This window comes from Mus musculus, chromosome 6, assembly GCF_000001635.26.
Source record: "Mus musculus strain C57BL/6J chromosome 6, GRCm38.p6 C57BL/6J".
Lineage (NCBI taxonomy): Eukaryota > Metazoa > Chordata > Mammalia > Rodentia > Muridae > Mus > Mus musculus.
This window is the reverse complement of record NC_000072.6, coordinates 67,828,688-67,852,832: the sequence shown is the minus strand read 5'-3', so window position 1 is coordinate 67,852,832 and position 24,145 is coordinate 67,828,688. Positions and strand designations below refer to the sequence as shown.

The 24,145-nt window shown below is 38.2% G+C and overlaps 1 pseudogene, 1 gene segment (V, D, J or C) and 1 further gene; all 3 read right to left on the bottom strand.

Moving 5' to 3' along the window:
- The window catches only part of Igk (immunoglobulin kappa chain complex), a 3,171,119-nt gene that overhangs the window by 2,873,922 nt on the left and 273,052 nt on the right, over window positions 1–24,145 (bottom strand).
- Window positions 4,959–5,424, bottom strand: Igkv9-128 (immunoglobulin kappa chain variable 9-128; annotated as a pseudogene). Its single transcript is given in 2 exon segments — window positions 4,959–5,256; window positions 5,370–5,424. Coding segments are annotated over 2 exon segments (353 nt in total).
- On the bottom strand, window positions 12,567–13,040 carry Igkv9-129 (immunoglobulin kappa variable 9-129). The segment is given in 2 exon segments: window positions 12,567–12,864; window positions 12,986–13,040. Coding segments are annotated over 2 exon segments (353 nt in total).

The window sequence follows — 24,145 nt, the reverse complement described above, 5'->3', positions numbered from 1 at the left end:
GCATCTGGCAGCCCTCCCAAGTTTGCCTGTCCAGAGCATAGGTGGAACTCTGACAGAACATGGGCTATCCTCCCTACTCGATCTTTTCCCAGGCCCTTTTTCGTTCCCACAAAGGAACAAAGTATCCACACTTTGGACTTGCTTGTTCTTGAGTTTCATGTTTTTTGCAAATTGTATCTTGGATATTGTAAGATTCTGGGCTAATATCCACTTATCAGTGAGTACATATCATGGGAGTTCCCTTGTGAATGTGTTACCTCACTCAGGATGATGCCCTCCAGGTCCATCCATTTGCCTAGGAATTTCATAAATTCATTCTTTTTAATAGCTGAGTAGTACTCCATTGTGTAAATGTACCACATTTTCTGTATCCATTTTTCTGTTGAGGGGCATCTGGGTTCTTTTCAGCTTCTGACTATTATAAATAAGGTTGCTATGAGCACGGTGGAGCATGTGTCCTTATTACATAATGAAACATCTTCTGTGTATATCCCCAGGAGAGGTACTGCTGGTTCTTCCCGTAGCACTATGTCAAATATACTGAGTAACTGCCAGACTGACTTCCAGAGTGGTTGTACTAGCTTGCAATCCCACCAGCGATGGAGAAGTGTTCCTCTTTCTCTACATCCTTGCCAGCATCTGCTGTCACCTGAGTTTTGATCTTAGCCATTCTGACTGGTGTGAAGTGGAATCTCAGGGTTGTTTTTATTTGCATTTCCCTGATGATTAAGGATGCTGAATATTTTTTCAGGTGCTTCTCAGCCATTTGGTATTCCTCAGCTGAGAATTCTTTGTTTAGCTCTGGGCCCCATTTGTTATGGGGTTATTTGACTTTTTGGAGTCCAGCTTCTTGAGTTCTTTGTATATATTGGATATTAGACCCCTATCAAATTTAGGATTGGTAAAAATCCTTTCCCACACTTTGATCTTCATTCTTCTTGAGTTTCATGCATTTAGCAAATTGTATCTTATATCTTGGGTATCCTAAGTTTTGGGCTAATATCCACTTATCACTGAGTACATATTGTGTGAGTTCCTTTGTGAATGTGTTACCTCACTCAGGATGATGCCCTCCAGGTCCATCCATTTGCCTAGGAATTTCATAAATTCATTCTTTTTAATAGCTGAGTAGTACTCCATTGTGTAAATGTACCACATTTTCTGTATCCATTCCTCTGTTGAGGGGCATCTGGGTTCTTTCCAGCTTCTGGCTATTATAAATAAGGCTGCTATGAACATAGTGGAGCATGTGTCCTTCTTACCGGTTGGGACATCTTCTGGATATATGCCCAGGAGAGGTATTGCTGAATCCTGCGGTAGTACTATGTCCAATTTTCTAAGTAACTGCCAGACTGATTTCCAGAGTGGTTGTACAAGCTTGCAATGCCACCAACAATGGAGGAGTGTTCCTCTTTCTCCACATCCTCACCAGCATCGGCTGTCACCTGAATTTTTGATCTTAGCCATTCTGACTGGTGTGAGGTGGAATCTCAGGGTTGTTTTGATTTGCATTTCCCTGATGATTAAGGATGTTGAACATTTTTTCAGGTGCTTCTCTGCCATTCGGTATTCCTCAGGTGAGAATTCTTTGTTCAGTTCTGAGCCCCACTTTTAATGGGGTTATTTGATTTTTCTGGAGTCCACCTTCTTGAGTTCTTTATATATATTGGATATTAGACCCCTATCTGATTTAGGAGAGGTAAAGATCCTTTCCCAATCTGTTGAACAAAACACCCATGGAAGGAGTTACAGAGACAAAGTTTGGAGCTGTGACGAAAGGATGGACCATCTAGAGAGCTGTGACAAAAGGATGGACCATGTAGAGACTGCCGTATCCAGGGATCCATCCCATAATCAGCTTCCAAACGACGACACCATTGCATACACTAACAAGATTTTGCTGAAAGGACCCAAATATAGCTGTCTCTTGTGAGACTATGCCGGGGCCTAGCAAACACAGAAGTGGATGCTCACAGTCAGCTATTGGATGGGTCACAATGCCCCCAATAGAGGAGCTAGAGAAATTACCCAATGAGCTAAAAGGAACTGCAACCCTATAGGTGAAACAACAATATGAACTAACCAGTACCCCGGAGCTCTTGACTCTAGCTGCATATGTATCAAAAGATGGCCTAGTCGGCCATCACTGGAAAGAGAGGCCCATTGGACATGGAAACTTTATATGCCCCAGTACAGGGGAATGCCAGGGCCAAAATAAATGGGACTGGGTGGGTAGGGAAGTCGGGGGGAGGGTATGGGGGACTTTTGGGATAGCATTGGAAATGTAATTGAGGAAAATATGTAATAAAAAATATTTAAAAAATTATCCAAAGAAAACTGTTAATTAACAATGTTAATCATTATTAATGATGTCAATATGTATATAGCTGGTTGAAATGTTATTATATAATTTTATATTAAATTGACACAAAATTATATATTAAAATTGGCCTATTAAAATTTGTTAGTGAAATATGATTAATAATAGAAACCTCTTCAACAAATTATAATAATGTTAACTAGCCATACCACTTAGTCATAAAATTGTTGCTGTAGATGAATATTTCTTCACAATAAACATTTTGTATTGATGAATAAAACTGTTGAAAGCTAAAAAAAAAAAAAAAATCCTTTCCCAATCTGTTGGTGTCCTTTTTGTCTTATTGACAGTGTCTTTTTGTCTTACAGAAACTTTGTAATTTTATGAGGTCCCATTTGTCAATTCTCAAACTTACAGCACAAGCCATTGCTTTTCTCTTCAGGAATATTTCCCCTGTGCCCATTTCTTTGAGGCTTTTCCCCACTTTCTCCTCTGTAAGTTTCAGTGTCTCTGGTTTTATGTGGAGTTCCTTGATCCACATATACTTGAGCGTTGTACAAGGGGATATGCATGGATCAATTTGCATTCTTCTACATGATAACTGCCAGTTGTGCCAGCACCATTTGTTAAAAATGCTGTCTTTTTTCCATGGGATGGTTTTAGCTCCCTTGTCAAAGATCAAGTGACCATAGGTGTGTGGGTTCATTTTTGGGTCTTCAATTCTATTCCATTGATCTCCCTGTTTTTCGCAGTACCAGTACCATGAATTTTCTTTTTAATCACAATTGCTCTGTAGTACAGCTTGAGGTCAGGCATGGTGATTCCCCCAGAGGTTCTTTTATTGCTGAGAATAGTTTTTGCAATCCTAGGTTTTTGTTATTCCAGATGAATTTGCAAATTGCCCTTTCTAACTCTGTGAGGAACTGAGTAGTAATTTTGATTGGGATTGCATTTAATCTGTAGATTGCTTTTGGCAGGATAGTCATTTTTACTATATTAATCTTGCCAATCCATGAGAATGGGAGATCTCAACAGAAGAATGGCTACAGAAAATGTGGTACACTTACACAATGTAAATGTATTAGAAACAATGAATTTATGAAATTCTTAGGCAAATGGATGGATCTAAAGGGTATCATTCTGAGTGAGGTAAACCAATCACAAAAGAACTCACATGATACGCACTCATTGATAAGTGGCTATTAGCCCAGAAACTTAAAATACCCAAGATACAATTTACAAAACACATGAAACTCAAGAAGGAAGACCAAAGTGTGGATATTTCATTCCTCCTTAGAATGGGGAACAAAATGCCCATGTAAGGAGTTACAGAGACAAAGTTTGAAGCTGAGATGGAAGGAAGGACCATGCAGAGACTGCCCCATCCAGGGATCCATATCATAATGTACTACCAAACACAGACACTATTGCATATGCCAGCAAGATTTCACTGACATGATCCTGATATAGCTGTGTCTTGTGAGGCTATGCCAGTGCCTGGCAGACACAGAAGCAGATGCTCACAGTATTCTACTGGATAGAACACAGGGCCCCCAATGGGAGAGCTAAAGAAAGTACCCAAGAAACTGAAGGCTTCTGTAACCCTATAGGAAGAACAGCAATATGATCTAACCAGCACCCCCTGAGCTCCTGTCTCTAGCTGCATAGGTAGCAGAAGATGGTCTAGCTGGCCATCATTGGGAGAAGGGCCCTTGGTCTTGCAAAGATTATATGCCCCAATAGAGGGGAATGCCAGGGGCAGGAAGAGGGAGTGGGTAGGTTGTGGAGCATGGTAGAGGAGGGTATAAGGGTATTTCGGGATAGCATTTGAATTGTAAATGAAAAAAAATCTAATAAAAATTGTTTAAATTTTAAAAAAAGGACAGAAGGTAGTACTTGAAACTGAAATTAAGACAGCTATAGAGCGGTTAAGAGCACTGACTCCTTGTCCAGAGGTCCTAACTTCAATTCCCAGTACCAACATGATGACTCAATACTTTAATCGTAATCAGATTCCCTCTTCTGGTGTATGAATGTGTGTGTGTGTGTGTGTGTGTGTGTGTGTGTGTGTGTGTCTGTGTGTCTGTGTGTCTGTGTAAACACAGAGAATACATGTAATGACAAAAAGAGATGGCTGTCAGTTACCTTATGGGTGCTGAGAATCAAATGCATGTCACTTTCAGGATAAATAAATGCTCTTAACCACTGGGTTTTCTCTCCAATCCCATAAAAGACATCTAAATGGATATCATATCTAGTTCGTTAATAAACTCAATGTAATGCAAATATTATTCCTGAGGTTTGAAAGTTGTTAAAGTCCCATCAACAATTTATGTAGAGAGTCAAAGGACAGCATAACTAGAAAAACTGGAACCCTAGAAAGGTGGCATTATATCTCCTGATTTCATTATTCTCTGTTGTATGAAATTAGAGTGATCAGGACTGTGGAACACTCCTGCCTTCCAGAGGCAATGCATATGTGTATTTTTTTGTCATATGAGTCTCCCCAAACTCTCAGAGAGACCTGTTACATCTGAGAAATACTTAGAGTGGATGATTCATGAGAAGGAGCAACTGGAGCATCCCAGCCTCTCATTTCTGCTTTCATGGGGTTTATGTTATGATTTGAATCACTGTGGGAGGAGAACTAGCATGTTGTAGACAGTAATAAATTGCTACATCTTCAGACTCTAGGCTGTTGATGGTGAGAGAATAATCTGACTAAGACCCACTGCCACTGAACCTTGATGGGACACCAGAATCTAATTTGGATGTAGAGTAGATCAGGAGTTTAATAGTTCCAACCTGTTTCTGCTGATACCAGCTTAAATAAACTCTAATGCTCTGACTAGCCTGGCAAGTGAGACTGACTCTGTCTCCCAGAGAGCCAAACATGGACGATGGAGACTGAGTCATCCAGATGTCACATCTGGCACCTAGGAGTAGAGACATAATGAATATCTGCATAGGTAAGCATGATAAAAGAAGACAGTCCCCAAATGCCTGTCAACACTAATCACAGTGAAATTCCTATTTTAGTTCATTTTACCTGGAAACCAGAGCAACAAGATCCCAAGAAACTGAGCAGGGGCCCTCATGTCCATGCTGAGTCCTGACTACAGTGACAATGGAACAGTATATGTGTGACTGGTATATGAAGAAGTCCCCAAGGCTGTGCATTGAGAACATGAAAATCATTGGGAACCAGTTATTGCTGGATACAGCTGCAGGACTTACTCATCTCAGCAGTTAGCACAAGCCCAGTGTCCCCAGATGCCTGAGGTCAATCCACTTGTATGTCTCCAGAGAATAAATTTCTTTTCAAAGATTTAAAATTATATATGGCATTTCTAATGTAGGTAGTCTTATTTTGAATACTATATTTCAAAGATATAATGGGGTAATATAGAAGAGTATCCTGCTGTCAGGGAATATACAACAGAGAAGAAACTACAAGAAACTCACTCAAATAATTCTGATTGGTTAAAAAATATAGTATGTGTTCCCCGTGAAGTGTTTCGAGTAGAAATTTCTTGAAATTAAAATGCCAATTTATCATAACCATTTTCACTGAATTAAAACATAAGATTTTGCAGCATTAATTTTGCTAACTACAGTTCAAGGAGAGGAAACCCACAGCACAAGCACCTATAACACCTTGATCTGAGCAGCCTGAGTCACTTGAAGTTCTGACTCCATGAGAAGATGGAGGTGCTTTCATTCTTTAGAGACTAAATGAGTGCATCTTTTCCTCAGCTTCAGATCCTCCACCTGTTGGTTTTCTACCATTTAGTACTATTTCCCATATTTCCTCAACATATAGGGTTGACTAGTGAGGACAGATTTGAATACTATCACAGAAAACATTGCTACCTGATGCATGGCTCTGCTGTGTCCTACAAATGGTACTTTCACCTTTTATTCTTGAGCAGTAACTAGAGAAATTATCTTTATTCAAGCAGCAACATCACTGTTTGCCCAAAAGAACCTAAGGATTTCCTGAACTCTGAGAATCCTTGGGGACATCCTTTACAAATATACCTATGACGCCACGCGTAGTGGCTCACACCTTTAATCCCAGCACTCAGGAGACAGAGGCAGGCAGATTTCTGGATTTCTGATTTCGAGGCCAGTCTAGTCTACAAAGTGAGTTCCAGGACAGCCAGAGCTATACAGAGAAACCTTGTCTCGACCCCCCCCCCAAAACAAAACAAAACAAAACAAAAACAAACAAAAACAAAAACAAATATACCTATGAAAGGACAGAGACTGTTGCAGCATGTGCCTGAACTCACTGATTTTCCAGGGGCCTGGACTTGAGTGATGAGGAGAACAAACACCTGGTCATAAGGTAGCTTCTTCAATAGACAGAGCACCATCCGCACCAGGAGTACCGTGCAGCAGCTTTTGGATGAGTTAATAGTAATGCTGCCTTCTCTGCCTCTTCCCTAAATTCTCTCTCTGCTGACATCTAGTGTATCTGCTTCTCTTGGATTTTTGAGGCTTGGAAGACATTTCTGAGTTCTCACCTGATAGCCTCAGGATCTGAGGAAGATTCTCTTAGGACACTTTTAGTAGATATGAATATGAGGATATACATGTCCTTTAAATCAAAACAAGTAAATCATTAATATGCAGGTCATCTGGGATCTGAATTCTTACCACACCCACTTCAATGATATGTACAAATATGAAGGAATTTCCAGAAACACTCAGCTTTCATTTATCTTAGGTCTTAAATTGCATTAACTACTAAATGATTTTGGTTTTGCATTATACCTTCCTATGAAAGTATATATTGATGGTATAAGAGTGAGAATTCTGCCTTCTTTTTCCATATTTGTTGGTTATTTTATATATTTACATTTCAAATATTATCCTCCCTTCTCAGTTTTCTATCCACAAGCCCCCTATCCCCTCTTCCCTCACCCTGCCACCCACCCACTCCTGCCTAAGCAGCCTAGCTTTCCCCTATCCTGTGCAATCAAGCCTCCACTGGACAAAGCATCTCCCCTCCCAGTGATGCCAGGTAAGGCAATACTCTGCTACTTATCCACCTGAAGCCATAGGTACCCACTGTGTACTCTTTGGTTGGTGGTTTAGTCCCTGGGAGCTTTGATGGGTCTGGATGGAGCAGTTGAGGATAAGCAGTTCATTGTACTAAGGCTATTGTTCTCTGCTCTTATCCTCAGATGATAGTTTTTTGTCTGTCCCACAGAAAATGGTGCCCTGACCTCTATGTCATCCATAGCCTGTTTCTCCTGCTGATACTACTTGTCAGCATCCCCTCATTTAGCCTTCCTACTGTCCAGGAATATATCTGTGGAGGTTGCTTCTGGCTTCTTGATTTGTTTTGTTTCCTGTTTCTAGTTCTACATTCTAGTCTAGTCTCTGACATACAGAGCGATAGAATAGGCTTCTCCTCAAGAGCCAAGCAAGAATTACCAAAACATTAAATGTCATCAATGGTGGTCAAGATTGTAAGTGCTGTGAGCTTTTTGTGTGGGTAGGAATAACAGAGTGGTCTGGTTTAGCTTGTGGTACTCCCATCACTGAGTCCCACCAAGAGCACTCTTGCTTGAGTCACAGGATTTTTTCCTGATTTCTACTCTGTATTCTTTCAACTTCCTCTTGCTAATCTGCTTTCTTAGTTTTTAAGGTTGCTTTTATTTAGTTTTATGGATGAGTGGTTTAACTTGTATTTATGGATGACAATGTGCATGCCTGTGCCCAGGAAAGTCAAAGGAGTCAGTAGGTTCCTTAGAATTGAAGTTGTAAATGTAAACCACCAGGTACATGCTAAGAACTGAACCCAAGTTTTCTGAAAGACCAGTCAGTGCTCCTGTCTGTGATCATCTCACTAGCCCTTCCTACCACCTCTCTCAAGATTTCCAATATTCTTTCTCTCTGGTTCTTTTGAATTTAACTGTCTTGGGTTATACATGGTGTTACAATTCAGAAAATTCCAAACCTCCACCTTTTCCCAAGAGTCCCCTTAATGTGTTTTTTGTTTCCTTTTTAACTTGGATGCTACTGAAAGTAAAAATTTTGGGGTATTTGTCTGTGGTTTTCAAGTATCTCTGATCCCCAGCTGTGGAGAATTTCAGAGCTGTCATCATTCTAAGGATTTTGCTTTAAGTAGCAAGTCACTTAGGTTTTCAGTCTTGGTCTTTCTCACATATTTCCTTCCTTATGTACTGTCAAACTGTGCCTTGGGAAAGAGATATAGGATGTTATTCTCCTGTCCTAAACACTCCTCACTCACCTTTTGTATTTGAACCCTTTCACTAATATTTGCCCAATGGCTTCTATTACCTAAAATTGACTACTGCCACTCTGATGCATACAGAGAATTGTTTCTCCAAACAATTACCTTAGATTTTGTCATATCACGGTTAAAGGCAATGCTAAACTACAATGTAATATAAAACAAGCATGTTTATGAAAAACAGATATAATAAACTTAAGTGGTCTTGAATTTTCATTGTCATATATCAGAAATCTCTAAAGGACTTCTTCCCAGAACTCACATTAATGTCTTTAAGGAAGCCAAGGCACAATACTGTACTTAAAGTGTGTAAAATTGAATAATATAACATCAGGAGCAAAAGAGACTAGAAAATATGTGGCTGTTTTCCATGTATTTATGGTCTGTTTTGGTTTAGATGTGGAAAAATAGAGGGTCACATAGATAGAGATTATATATCATCCACCTTTCCTTCTGTCTGTCTGTCTATTCGCTATGTGTGCACTGAAAGTCCTAAAATCTGAGAGTTGCTAGCTTTATAAATAGTTGAGTAAATGAAAGCAAGTCCCCAGGCTTATCAAATTTTTTCAGTTATACATGTCATAGCTATCATGATGGCTACAAAATCACACTTTCCTTAAAAATTAAAAATTTTCTGAGGAATGAAGAAGGCAAATATTCACTGAGATGGAAACATTGGAGGGAGAACAGGTTCACGCTTTGATCTTCTTTCTGTTATGGTTAAGGGTGACAATGACTGCATACAGTAAGAAAAGACAAAAATGTCTGCCTTATAGGTGAGAAGGTGGCAGCACTAAAACTTCTAACATAATAGAGCAATTTTCTTATTTTACTCTGGAAATCAGTCTGGCGGCTCCTCAGAAAAATGGACATAGTACTACCGGAGGATCCCGCAATACCTCTTCTGGGCCTATATCCAGAAGATGTCCCAACCGGTAAGAAGGACACATGCTCCACTATGTTCATAGCAGCCTTACTTATAATAGCCAGAAGCTGGAAAGAACCCAGATGTCCCTCAACATAGGAATGGATACAGAAAATGTTGTACATTTACACAACGGAGTACTACTCAGCTATTAAAAAGAATGAATTTATGAAATTCCTAGGGAAATGGATGGACCTGGAGGGCATCATCCTGACTGAGGTAACCCAATCACAAAGGAACTCTCACAATATGTATTCACTGATAAGTGGATATTAGCCCAAAACTTAGGATACCCAAGATATAAGATACAATTTGCTAAACGCATGAAATTCAAGAAGAAGGAAGACCAAAGTGTGGACACTTTGCCCCTTCTTAGAAATGGGAACAAAACACCCATGGAAGGAGTTACAGAGACAAAATTTGGAGCTGTGACGAAAGGATGGACCATCTAGTGATTGCCATATGCAGGGATCCATCCCATAATCAGCTTCCAAACGCTGACACCATTGCGTACACTAGCAAGATTTTGCTGAAAGGACCCAGATATAGCTGTCTCTTGTGAGACTATGCCGGGGCCTAGCAAACACAGAAGTGGATGATCACAGTCAGCTATTGGATGGGTCACAATGCCCCCAATAGAGGAGCTAGAGAAATTACCCAATGAGCTAAAAGGAACTGCAACCCTATAGGTGAAACAACAATATGAACTAACCAATTCTCCGGAGCTCTTGTGTCTAGCTGCGTATGTATCAAAAGATGGCCTAGTCGGCCATCACTGGAAAGAGAGGCCCATTGGACTTGCAAACTTTATATGCCCCAGTACAGGGGAACCCCAGGGCCAAAAAGGGGGAGTGGGTGGGTAGGGGTTGGGGGGGGTGGGTATGGCGGACTTTTGGGATAGCATTGAAAATGTAAACAAGAAAAATACCTAATAATAAAAAAAAGAACAAGAAAAAAAATCCAACGAAGTTTTTTTGTTTGGTTTTTTTTTTTTTTTTTGATTTTTGTTTTCAACTGGGTTGTTAGTAGAGACCTGGATATAGAAGAAAGGAATAAAGTAAATTGTGTTTTTGTGTCTCTTCTTCATGTTCCTCATCCACTCCTTCCCCTTCTGTACATTTTCCAGTTTGTTTTCCTCTTGGGAGGCATTGTGTTGTAGTTGAATGTATTTCCCAAGACAACAGGCACTTTAAGATTACACACTGTATCCATATTGTTCACCCGTTTGACAATTAAGGTAAAGAGTTATATAATTATCTCTATAGTGCCTTAAAATCGCTTATATGGGAGTCATTAACCCTACATCATAAATCTTTAAAGAAAAAGGCATAGCCACAAAAATATTTTACTGACATGTGCTGTCTCTAAACCTCAGTCAAATATAATACTCAGTGGGGAAATATTGGACATTTATACCTCAGATTATACAAAAGATCAAAATGTCTCTGGCTGTATCTAAAACAATAAAACAGACACAAATTTAGGAAGAAATGAGCAATGAAATGAAAGAAATAAAATGTTTGGTAATAATTTTAGTAGACAAATTGATAAATCACGGAAGCTCAACATAGACATTTGAAAGTAATGACAAAATATCTATACATACACTGAAGATAGAAGAATAGTACCTGTATATTAAAAGGCATACAAGTAAATAGGGAGCATATTTGTGTTCATACTCTGAACTTCTTTTTTAAAAAATGAATGTATGTATTTTTCTCATGTCCCTTATTACATTATATGCACTCCAGTACTATCAAAGGACAAGACACGTTGCTTAGTCCTATTGACAATTAAGGAAAAGAATTATGTACTTGTTTCTATGCTTCCTTAAAATCACTTATATGGGAATCATTAACTGTTCCCCATACATCTTTAAAGAAGAAAACATAATAACAAAAATATCTTATGTCATGTATTGTCTATAAGGCTCAAGCAAATACAATATTCAGTGGAGAAATATTGGGCATTTATGCCCCAGATTCTACAAAAGGCCAAAATGTCTATTGTTGCCATTTGTACCTAAAACAATAGCACAGATAAAACAAATAGAGTTAGAAATGAGCAATGAAATGAATGAAATAAAATGTGTGCAAATAATATTAGCATACAAGTTCATAAATAAAGAAAACAACATAGATAATTGAAAGTAATTACAAGAAAGTCTCTACATAGACTGAAGATAGAGGAAAAGCTCCTGTATATTAAAAGGCAAACAAATGAATAGACTATGTGTCTGTGTTGATACCTCAAAATACTTTTTTACAAAAATGAACATATGTATTGTTTGCATTCCCCTAAGAAAATTATGTACATGTAGCATCAAAGAACAGAGGATAGTACTGAGTCTACTGAAATTGAAATTAAGACAGCTGTTGGGTGGTTAAGAGCACTGACTCCTTGTCCAGAGGTCCTGAGATCAATTCCCAGTACCAACATGATGACTCAATACCATATGTAATGGTATCAGATTGCCTTATCTGGTATATGAGTGTGTGTGTGTGTGTGTGTGTGTGTGTGTGTGTGTGTGTGTGTGTGTGTGTGTGTGTGTTTCAGTTACCTTATGGGTGCTGAGAATCACACACCTGTCACTTTCAGGATAAACAAATGCTCTTAACCACTGGGTTTTCTCTTCAAACCCATAAAAGAGATTTAAACGTATATCATCTCCAGTTTGATAAAAAACTCAATGTAAAGCAAATCTTATTCCGGAAAGAGTTTTGAAAGTTGGCAAACTCAGTCTAGAATTCATAGAGACAGTCAAAGGACAGCATAACTAGGGAAACTGGAACCCTAGAAAGGTGGCATTATATCTCCTGACTTTATTATTCTCTTTTGTATGGAATTAGAGTGATCAAGACTGTAGTGCCCTCCTGCCTTCCAGAAGCATTGCATATGTGTATTTTGTGTCTTATGAGTCACCCCAAACTCTCAGAGAGACCTGTTACATCTGAGAAATTCAGAGTGGGTGATTCATGAGAAGGAGCAGCTGGAGCAGCCCAGCCTCTCATTTCTGATTTCATGGGGTTTATGTTGTGATTTGTATCACTGTGGGAGGAGAACTAGCATATTGTAGACAGTAATAGTCTGCAAAATCTTCAGACTCAAGGCTGCCGATAATGAGAGAATAATCTGACCCAGACCTACTGCCACTGAACCTTTTTGGGACACCAGAATCTAAATTGGATGTTTCATAGATCAGGTGTTTAATAGTTTCACCTGGTTTCTGCTGAAACAAGTTTAAATAACCATGAATGTCCTGACTTGCCCGGCAAGTGAGACTGACTCTTTCTCCCAGAGAGGCAGATAAGGAGGATGGAGACTGGGTCATCTGGATGTCACATCTGGCACCTAGGAGTGGAGACATAATGAATATCCACATAGATAAGCATGATAAAAGAGGGCATCCCCCAAATGCCAGTCAACACTAATCACAGTGTAACAGTGAAATTCCAATTTTAGTTCATTTTACCTGGAAACCAGAGCAACAAGAAGCCAAAAACCTGAGCAGGAGCCCTCATGTCCATGCTGAGTCCTGACTGCAATGACAATGGCACAGGATATGTTTGACTGGTATATGAAGAAGTCCCCAAGGCGATGTAGTGAGGATATGCAAATCATTAAGAAGCAGTTAGGATTGGTCACAGCTGCAAGGCTTACTGATCTGAGAACTTAGCACAAGACCAGTGTCCCCAGACACCTGAGGTCAAACCACTTGTATGTCTCCAGAGAATGAATTGCATATCAAAGATTTATAATTATAGATGGCATTTCTAATGTAGGTACTCTCTATTTTGAATAATATACTTCAAAGATATAATGCTGTAATATAGAATATCCTGCTGTCAGGGAATATACAGCAGAGAAGAAACTATTAAATATTAACTCACTTAAATAATTCTGTTTGGTTAAAAAAAAATAGTATGTGTTACCTATGAAGTGTTTACAGTAGACATCTCTTAAAATTAAAAAGACAATTTATAATAACCATATTCCCTGAATTAATACATAAGATTTCACAGTTTTAACTTTGCTAACTACAGGTCAAAGAGGAAAAATACACAGTGTGTGCCCTTATAACACCTTGATCTGAGCAACATATGTCACGAAGTGAAGTCTGGGAACCAAGATGTCTCCCGCAGATGCTCAGGCAAACTTTAGATGCCTCAGTATGGGGAAATGCCAGGGCCATGAAGTGGGAGTGGGTGGGTGGGGGAGTGTGAGGGGGACTTTTGGGATAGCATTGGAAATGTAAATGAAATAAATACCTAATTAAAAAAAAGAAAACACTGTCTTTGATTTCTCTAACCCTGTAATTTTCCTTAATACTCCAACATTTTTTGAATTGTTATCAGGTGGTGACATTGTGAAAAGAGATTTACTTTAAGGTGAGAGAGTTTCAGTTATTCATGTCTATGAAACTCTCATTGTCAACTGTGAGTGACTTTTGGGAGAAAAACTTGTATAATGAGTTTTAAGGAACACATTTTTCTTTTGTCTCACAGAATCTCAAATGTCTACTCACCAACACTCTACTGTATTGTTTCTGGGCTTGAGTTTACAGAGCCTGGTAGTACAGTGTACATGAAATAGAGTAGCTTTGTTAAAGAATGAAAGAATGAGAAAAACACTGAGTGACCATGAGAGACTAAAGGACAAGGGCTAGAAATAAAACAAACAAACAAAGCAACAAAAAAACAGAAAACAATTTTTTAAATGCCAGTCCTTCAGAAACACTATGCAGTTACTTTTTGCTCCTAACTATATCCAGTCTCTAATTTTCTTCTACTTTCTAGTGTTTCCTAATGGTATAATCTAATAAAGATTAAGTTTTCCATCTTGGCCTAGCACTTGGTGGAGGGTCCCAAGGTTCTCAGAGGACTCTCCATGCTGCAGCTGCCCTAGCATACCCAAGATCTTGAGATCACTGGTGAGTAGAATGCAACATCTGTTCCAAAAAAGCTGGAGGGTCTTGGGTCACCAGGAACAGGGACAAAGGAAACCCGCTGGATCACTATTTTGGGTTTGTACCAGTTGGTGCCATTCCCACTTGGGCACAAAATCTGCGGGCCCTAGAACACGCAGGATCTTGGGATCACTGCAGGAACAGGGACAAAGGAAATCTGCCTAACCAGTGGCCAGGATTCGATCTGGTGGTTCCAGCCCCGCACCATCTTGGGCATGAACTCAGCAGACCCTAGCACAACCAGGATCGTGGAATCACAGAGACCAGTTGACATAGGAGAGCACATGGGTGGCAGAAACAACAAACCTTCTTGGACAGGGTTCCATTGGGCCTTCATCCCCAGCCAGGAGGCAAAGCTGAAACCCAGAAACCTGGGCACCTTCCCCTCCAGAGGAGAGTCCGCCTCCAGGGAAGGCTCTGAACCCTGGACTCAAGAGGTAGATCTGAGCTCCAGACTTTTGTGCACATTTCCTGCAAGAGGAGAGATTGCCTGCAGAGAGTTTTCTGACCACTGGGACTCAGAGGAGAGTTGGACTCCCAGGAGTGTTGACAGAGGCTAAAAGAATCACAGGAGAAACAAGTCACAGCCAGAAACAGAGATTAGCAAATGGTGAAAGGTAATCATAAGAATCTTACTAAGAGAAACCAAGACCACTCCGCATCATCAGATCCCAGTGTGCCCACCACAGTGAGCCCCGGATACCCCAATGCACCTGAAATCCAAGACGCAGATTTAAAATCATATCTCATGATGCTGGCAGAAAATTTTGAGAAGGGCATTAATAACTCACTTAAAGAAATACAGGAGAACACTGATAAACTGGTAGAAGTCCTTAGTAATTGCAGGAAAACACTGCTAATCAGGTAGAAATCTTTAAAAGGAAACACAAAAATCCCTTAAAGAATTACAGGAAAACACAACCAAACAAGTGATGGAATTGAACAAAATCATCCAAGATCAAAAAAATGGAAGTAGAAACAATGAAGAAAACCCAAAGGAAAACAACTCTGGAGATAGAAATCTTAGGAACTAAATCAGGGAAGATAGATGTGAGCATCGGCAACACAATACAAGAGATGAAAGAGAGAATCTAAGGTGCAGAAGATTACATAGACAACATGGACACAGCAATCAAAGAAAATGCAAAATGCAAAAAGATCCTAACTCAAAAGATCCAGGACATCCAGGACACAATGGGAAGACCAAACCTACAGATAATAGGAGTGGATGAGAATGAAGATTTTAAACTTAAATAGCCAGTAAATATCTCCAACAAAATTATAGAAGAAAATTTCCATAACCTAAAGAAAGAGATGACCATGAACATACAAGAAGCCTACAGAACTCCAAATAGACTGTACCCAAAAAGAAATTCCTCTTGACACATAATAATCAAAACAACAAATGCACTAAATAAAGATATAATATTAAAAGCAGTAAGGGGAAAAGGCCAAGTAATATATAAAGACAGACCTACTAGAATTACACATGTCTTCTCACCAGAGACTATGAAAGCAAAAATCCTGTACAGATGTTATACAGACACTAAGAGAACATAAATGCCAGCCCAAGCTACTATACCCAGCCAAACTCTTAATTACCATAGATGGAGAATCCAAAATGTTCCATGACAAAACCAAATTCACACAATATCTTTCCACAAACCCAGCCCTTCAAAGGATAATAAAAGGAAAACTCCAACACAAGGAGGGAAAGTATGCCCTAGAAAAAACAAGAAAGTAATCCTTCCAGAAACCTGGAAGAATATATCCGCAAGATCAGAATCCCAACTCTAACAACAAAAATAAGAGGAAGCAACAATTACTTTTCCTTAATAACTCTTAATGTCAATGAAATCAATTCCCCAATAAAAAGAAATAGATTAACAAACTGGATACATAAACAGGACCCAACATTGTGCTGCATACAGGAAACCAAGCTCAGGGACATAAACAGAAACTACCTCAGGGTAAAAGGCTGGAAAGCATTTTTCAAAGGAAACAATGTGAACAAACAAGCTGGAGTCGCCATTCCAAGAACACATAAAATCGACTTCCAACACAAAGTTATCAAAAAAAAAAAAAAAACAATAAGTGGCACTGCATACTCATCAAAGATAAAATCTTCCAGATGAACTCTCACTTCTGAATCTCTATGCTCCAAATGCAAGGACATCTGCATTCATTAAAGAAAATTTAGTAAAGCTCAAAGCACACATTGCAGTACACACAATAATAGTGGGAGATTTTAACTCCCCACTCTCATCAATGGACAGATCCTGGAAACAGAAACTAAAAAGAGACACATTAAAACTAACAGAAGTTAAGCAAAAACTTGATTTAACAGATATCTACAGAACATTTTAATCCTAGAATAAAAGCATATACCTTCTTCTCAGCACCTCATAGTACCTTCTACAAAATTGATGATATAATATATCCAAAAAAAAAAGATCTTAACAGATACAAAAATATTGAAATTATCCCATGTATCCTATCAGATCACCACAGACAAAGGCTGATTTTCAATAAAAACATAAATAATAGAAAGTCAACATTCATGTAAAAGCTGAACAACACTCTATTCAATGATAACTTGGTCAAGGGAAAAAAAAAGGAAGAAATTAAAGACTTTTTAGAGTTTAATGAAAAAGAAGCCACAACATACCCATGGTTTTGGGACAGAAAGCAAGCATTCCTAAGAGGAAAACTTATAGCTCTGAGTGCAGCCAAAACGAAACTAGAGAGAGCATACACTAGCAGCCTGGCAGCACACCTAAAAGCTAGAGAACAAAAGGAAGCAAATTTACCGAGCTCTGACTCTAGCTGCATATGTATCAAAAGATGGACTAGTCGGCCATCACTGGAAAGAGAGGCCCATTGGACTTGCAAACTTTATATGCCCCAGTACAGGGGAACACCAGGGCCAAAAAGTGAGAATGGGTGGGTAGGGGAGTTGGGGGGCGGGTATGGGGGACTTTTGGGATATCATTCGAAATGTAATTGAGGAAAATACGTAATAAAAAAATATAAAGAAAAAGAAAACAGAAGGAAATAATCAAACTCATGGCAGAAATTAACCAAGTGGAAACAAAAAGAACTATACAAAGAATCAACAAACCCAGGAGCTTGTTCTTTGAGAAAATCAACAAGATAGATAAATCCTTAGCCAGACTAACTAAAGTGCACAGGGAGAGTATCATAATTAACAAACTTAGAAATGAAAAAGGAGACATAACAACAGAACCTAAAGAAATCCAAAACACCATCAGATCCTACTATAAAAGGCTATACTCAACAAAACTGGAAAACCTGGATGACATGGACAATTTCCTCGACAGGTACCACCTACCAAAGTTAATCAGGATCAGACTAATGATCTAAACATTCCCATATTCCCTAAAAAATAGAAACAGTCACTAATGGTCTCCCAAACAAAAAAGGTCCAGGAACATATGGGTTTAGGGAAGAGTTCTATCAAACCTTCAAAGAAGACCTAATTCTAATATTCCTAAAACTATTCCACAAAATAAAAACAGAAGTTACTCTATCCAATTCATTCTATTTAGCCATAATTACTCTACACCTAAACCACACAAAGATCCAAAAAAATAAGAATGTAAGACCAATTTCCCTTATGAATATCGATGCAAAAATACACAATGAAATCCTTGCAAACCGATTCCAAGAACACATCAAAATGATCATCCATCATGATCAAGAGGTATCATCCCAGGGATGCAGGGATTGTTTAATATATGGATATCCATCAACATAATCCACTATATAAACAAACTCAAAGACAAAAACCACATGATCATCTCATTAGATGCTGACAGAGCATTTGAAAAAATCCAACACACATTCATGATAAAAGTCTTGGAAAGATCAGGAATTCAAGGCCCATACTTAAACATAATAAGAGAAATATACAGCAAATCAGTAGCCAACATCAAACTAAATGGAGAGAAACTTGAAGCAATCCCACTAAAATCAGGGACTAGACAAGGCTGCCCACTTTTTCCATACCTATTCAATATTTTACTAGAAGCCCTAGCCAGAGCAATTAAAGAACAAAAGGGCATCAAGGGGATACAAATTGGAAAGGAAGAAGTCAAAATATCACTATTTGCAGATGATATGATAGTATATATATATATATATATATATATATATATATATATATATGTGACCCTAAAAATTCATCTGAAGAACTCCTAAACCTGATAAACAGCTTCAGTGCAGTAGCTGGATATAAAGTTAGCTCAAACAAAGCAGTAGCCTTCTTCTACACAAAGGATAAACAGGCTGAGAAAAAAATTAGGGAAACAACACCCTTCACAATAGTCACAAAGAATGTAAAACACTTTTGTGTGACTCTAACTAAGAAAGTGAAAGCTGGGGTTGATAAGAACTTCAAGTCTCTGAAGAAAGAAATCAAAGAAGATCACAGAAAATGGAAAGTTCTCCGATGCTCATGGATTGGCCCAAATAATATGGTAAAAATGGCTATCTTGCGTAAAGCAATTTGCAGATTCATTATAATCTCCATCAAAATTCCCACTCAATTCTTCACAGAGTTAGAAAAGGCAATTTGAAAATTCATCTGGAATAACAATAAACCTAGGATAGCAAAAGCTATTCTCAACTATAAAAGATCCACTGGTGGAATCAACATGTCTGATGTCAAGCTGTACCACAGAGCAATTATGGTAAAAACTGCATGGTACTGGTATAACAACAGATAGGTAGATGAATGGAATAGAATTGAAGACCCAGAAATGAACCCACACACCTATGGTCACTTGATCTTTGACAAGGGAGCTAAAACCTTCAGTGGAAAAAAAGACAGCATTTTCAACACATGGTTCTGGCTCAGCTGGTAGTTTTCATGTAGAAGGATGCAAATTGATCCATTCTTATTTCCTGGTAGAAAGCTCAAGTCTAAGTGGAACAAGGAACTCCACATAAATCAGAAACTCTGAAACTTATAGAGGAGAAATTGTGGAAAACCTCGAGGATATGGGCACAGAAGAAACATTCCTGATCAGAACAGCAATGGACTGTGCTGTAAGATTGAGAATTGACAAATGGGACCTCATAAATTTGCAAACCTTCTGTAAGGCAAAAGACACTGTCAATAAGACAAAAGGGCCACCAACAGATTAGGAAAGGATTTTTACAATCCTAAATCAGATAGGGGACTAATATCCAATATATATTAAGAACTCAAGAAAATGGACTCCAGAAAATCAAATAACCACATTAAAATGGGGTACAGAGCTAAACAATAAATTCTCATCTGAGGAATACTGAATGACTGAGAAGTACCTGAAAAAATGTTGAACATCTTTAATCTTCAGGAAAATGCAAATCAAAACAACCCTGAGATTCCACCTCACACCAGTCAGAATGGCTAAGATCAAAAGCTCAGGTGACAGCAGATGCTGGCGAGGATGTGGAGAAAGAAGAATACTCCTCCATTGCTGGTGTGATTGCAGGCTTGTACAACCACTCTGGAAATCATATTTGCAGTTCCTCAGAAAATTGAACATAGTACTACTGGAAGATCCAGCAATACCTCTCCTGATCCTATACCCAGAAGATGTTCCAACTGGTAATAAGAAAACATGATCCATTATGTTCATAGCAGCCTTATTTATAATAGCCAGAAGCTGGAAAGAACCCAGATGTCCCTCAACAGAGAAATGAATTCAGAAAATGTGTTACATTTACACAATGGAGTACTTCTCAGCTATTAAAAACAATGAATTTATGAAATTCTTAGGCAAATGAATGGATCTGGAGGGTATCATCCTGAGTGAGGTAACCTAATCACAAAAGAACTCACATGATATGTATGCACTGTTAAGAGGATATTAGCCCAGAAACTCAGAATACCCAAAATACAATTTGCAAAACACATGAAAATTAAGAGGAAGGAAGACCAAAATGTGGATACTTCATTCCTCTTTAGAATAGGAACAAAATACCCATGGAAGGAGTTACAGAGACAAATTTTGGAGTAGATACAGTAGGAGGAACTATCCATAGACTGCCCCATCCCATAATCAGCTTCCAAATGCAGACATTATAGCACATACCAGCAAGATTTTGCTAAATGGACCCCGATATAGCTGTCTCTTGTGAGGCTATGCCAGTGCCTGGCACATACAGAAGTGGATGCTCACAGTCATCTATTGGATGGAACACAAGGCCCCCTATGGAGGAGGTAGAGAATTTTCCCAAGGAGCTGAAGGGGTCTGCAACCCTATAGCAGGAACAACACTATGAACTAACCAGTACCCCCAGAGCTTGTGTCTCTAGCTGCATATGCAGCAGAAGATGCATCATTGGGAGGAAAGGCCCTTGGTCTTGCAATTACTATATGTCCCAGTAATGCCAGGGCCAGGAAGCAGGGGTGGGTGGGTTGGGGAGCAGGGAGCTGGGAATGTATAGGGGACTTTCTGGATAGCATTTGAAATGTAAATGAAGAAAATATCTAATAAAAATTGTTTTTAAAAAAGTGATGAAGTTTTCAACTGGGCACTTGGGAAAACATAGATTCAAGCTATAACATTACTTCTGCCCACAAATGTTCATCCTATTCTTAAAAAAAAATACATTGAGACAAATTATGACTCTGTCGATTGTTATAGCTTTTGCATTTTGTACAAGGGAAGTCGAAAGTTCCTTAGGAAACTCTGGAAATGATTTTAGCTATAAGATCATATAAAACTTGTACAAATAATAGCCTGTTCTACTTAGCGAGAACTTGTCTTAAAAAGGAAGGAAAGATGGAAATTAAAAAGTGAGCTGTATGTATCTAACAGACAAAGGAACATATTCATTTCGAAAAGAATATATTAAACTATCTCAAGCAACAAGTGAATAAAAACAAGACTATAGCAAAACATTCGAAATGTTAAATTGTGAGACACCATGTCTACCAAGTAGTTGACAAAAAATCACACAAGCTTAGGCTGACCTAAAACTAAGATTTTACCCTCTCTATCCATGTGTTTTCTGTCTTGGGTTCGCTTCATTTCTGCATACACTTTTCAACAAAGTCATTTATGTTCTTGGCATCACTTTCTTCCTAGAAAATCTGTTTTATCATTTAATTAATCATTAGAAATCTATTCATTGACTTCAGAGACTACCTACAGGGATTACAAAGATCATCTCTATGTGTGTATGTGTACACACACACACACACACACATACACACACACCTACTACTACTACTACTACTACTACTACTACTGATACTACTACTACTACTACTACTACTACATATACATATACATATACATATACATATACATATACATATACATATACATATACATATACATATACCCTCAAAGACATTGCAATGAGATCTTGGGTGAGGCCTTCATGACCCCAAAATTATTGCATTCTCCATTTCTGTAACACCAGAATCAAATGGCAATGACTCTGTAGTTGTAAAAAAGTCCCCACCCTATGACAGACAGGTTGCAAGAGAATACATGAACCAGAGAATGAGGACAAAATGAACCCTCAGGTCTATACCCTCAGAGTCATACATTCTAATTCCCTCAGATCCCACAGACTCCAAAAGTAACATCACCTGAGGAAAACCCTAAGACATACTGCAAATCTGAAGAGTAACACTTGAATTAAATACTGAGGGTGAGAATCAAAATATTAATATTCAGGATGAAATCAATGTGTTTTTTTTCCTTTTTCCTGTTTATTGTTGATTCTACCAGAATTTCATAAGCTGTCTTTTCATCATATTTAGTCATGCACAATGAAATTCTCCCAAAATAATCACTTCCCTATTCAATGTCCTCTGTTCTTTTGTATGTATGTGTGTGTGTGTGTGTGTGTGTGTGTGTGTGTGTGTGTGTGTTTTCATTTAAGACATGCTAAATTTATAAAATCTGCCAATATGTGGATTCAATAAGTCAGAGGTTTTAATGAAAGAAAGTGGGAAAATATGAGGTGTGCTATGCCCCCACTCCTGAACTAGCTTCATTTCCAGTTTCTAAAGAAACCAGAGACTCAGGTTTTATAGACTGATCTCAGGAGGGATTCACATATGGTATATGGCAAACAAAACAGGATGTTTTTACTGTAATCTAAATCTGGCTTTGTCTTTTCTAGCATTCTATAGATTTGAGTCATCTAAGGAATAAATGTGTCCCTAAGTAAAGAAATTATAGGAAGCCAGACACACATGAATTCAACCCCCATCCCCAACAAAAATCTTTATGCTTCAATACAATCACAAACTGTAGCACAGATGTACTCAGTTTTTAATAAATAAGATGGTGCACAATATGGATTAACTCTTTCAAACATTTATGTATTTTTTAGTTTATTTTTTTACTGTGTAATGTTTTTGTGCCAGAGTGAGTTTATGTGTGATGTGTGCAGACAGGTTACAGAGCAGTCATGAAGAAGTGAGTTTTGTGACAGTTGATGTGGTTGCTAGGAATGAAATACAGGTCCTCTGTAAGAGCAGAAAATGCTTTTGACAGCTGTATCAATCTTTAAATCCCCTATTTTTAAAGAGAATCATACCTAGGGCTATGTACTATGAACTTATGTAACATACAATTAGGCAGCAGCAGGAAGCATTATATGGCCAAATCTTTCTAAAAAAAAATCACCACTTCCACTGAAATTTCTGCAAAGCTGATTAAATTTTAAGAACTTCAAGGGTTGTGGAGAAGTAGGACTGTTACAGTCCCAGAAATAACTTTCAATTTATCTTGGGCAAACTTTAGAACCCTTATCAACCACTCTTCTTTGCAACCTCTCTGTCTGACCTAACTTCCTTGTGACTAACAAGGAACGTAACATAACATAGCTACAATGAATCACAAAACTAAGTAAGAATATTGTCACCATCTGAGACCTGCAATGATTTCCCCACTTTAATTCAATACTCCTCTTAATGTCACCACCACTGCATTGAAAATTGGCTCAGTTCATTACTTTCTTTGATCTGTTAATTAGAAAAAGCTCATGAGACTGTTACTAGGTAGGGACATGGAATAAAGGGTAACCTAAATCTGTGTTCCAAGGTTAAGATCATTCATAATTGGATACAGAGTAAGTTATCTCTTAAAATCTTGGAGGCGTGAGTTGTGTTTTTTGTTTGTTTGTTTGTTTGTTTGTTTGTTTGCTTGCTTGTTTGCTACTGGGATGTCCCAGGGTGCTGAAGCTAACAGAAATGAAATTAAGAAGGTTAGGGAGGAGAGAAAAGAGGAAATAATACTGTGTTAAGAACAAAATATTTTCTGCTTCATGTATTCTAGCATGGCACTGGTCATAGAAGAATTTAATATGTTTTTTTGAAAACATAACTAGGAGTAGGATGAACTTCTAAGCATCTCTTCATGCCCTGTTGTTCAGAACACACTTGCAAACTATTTATTCTGATGATATTTATGGCATGCCAAATGTGTAGGGAATAACAAGTCATCCTTGAATCACTCTACAAGATCTAAAAATGACTGATTGTCTAAATTTTTCCTTTAGAACAATTGACATGAATTTTTCATTTTAAAATATGTAAATCTGTTTTTAAAGACAAGATATACATAATCTACAATTGGATAAAAGTATAATTGGGTAAAACTTCTTTATAGTTCCCACAAGCCTGCATCA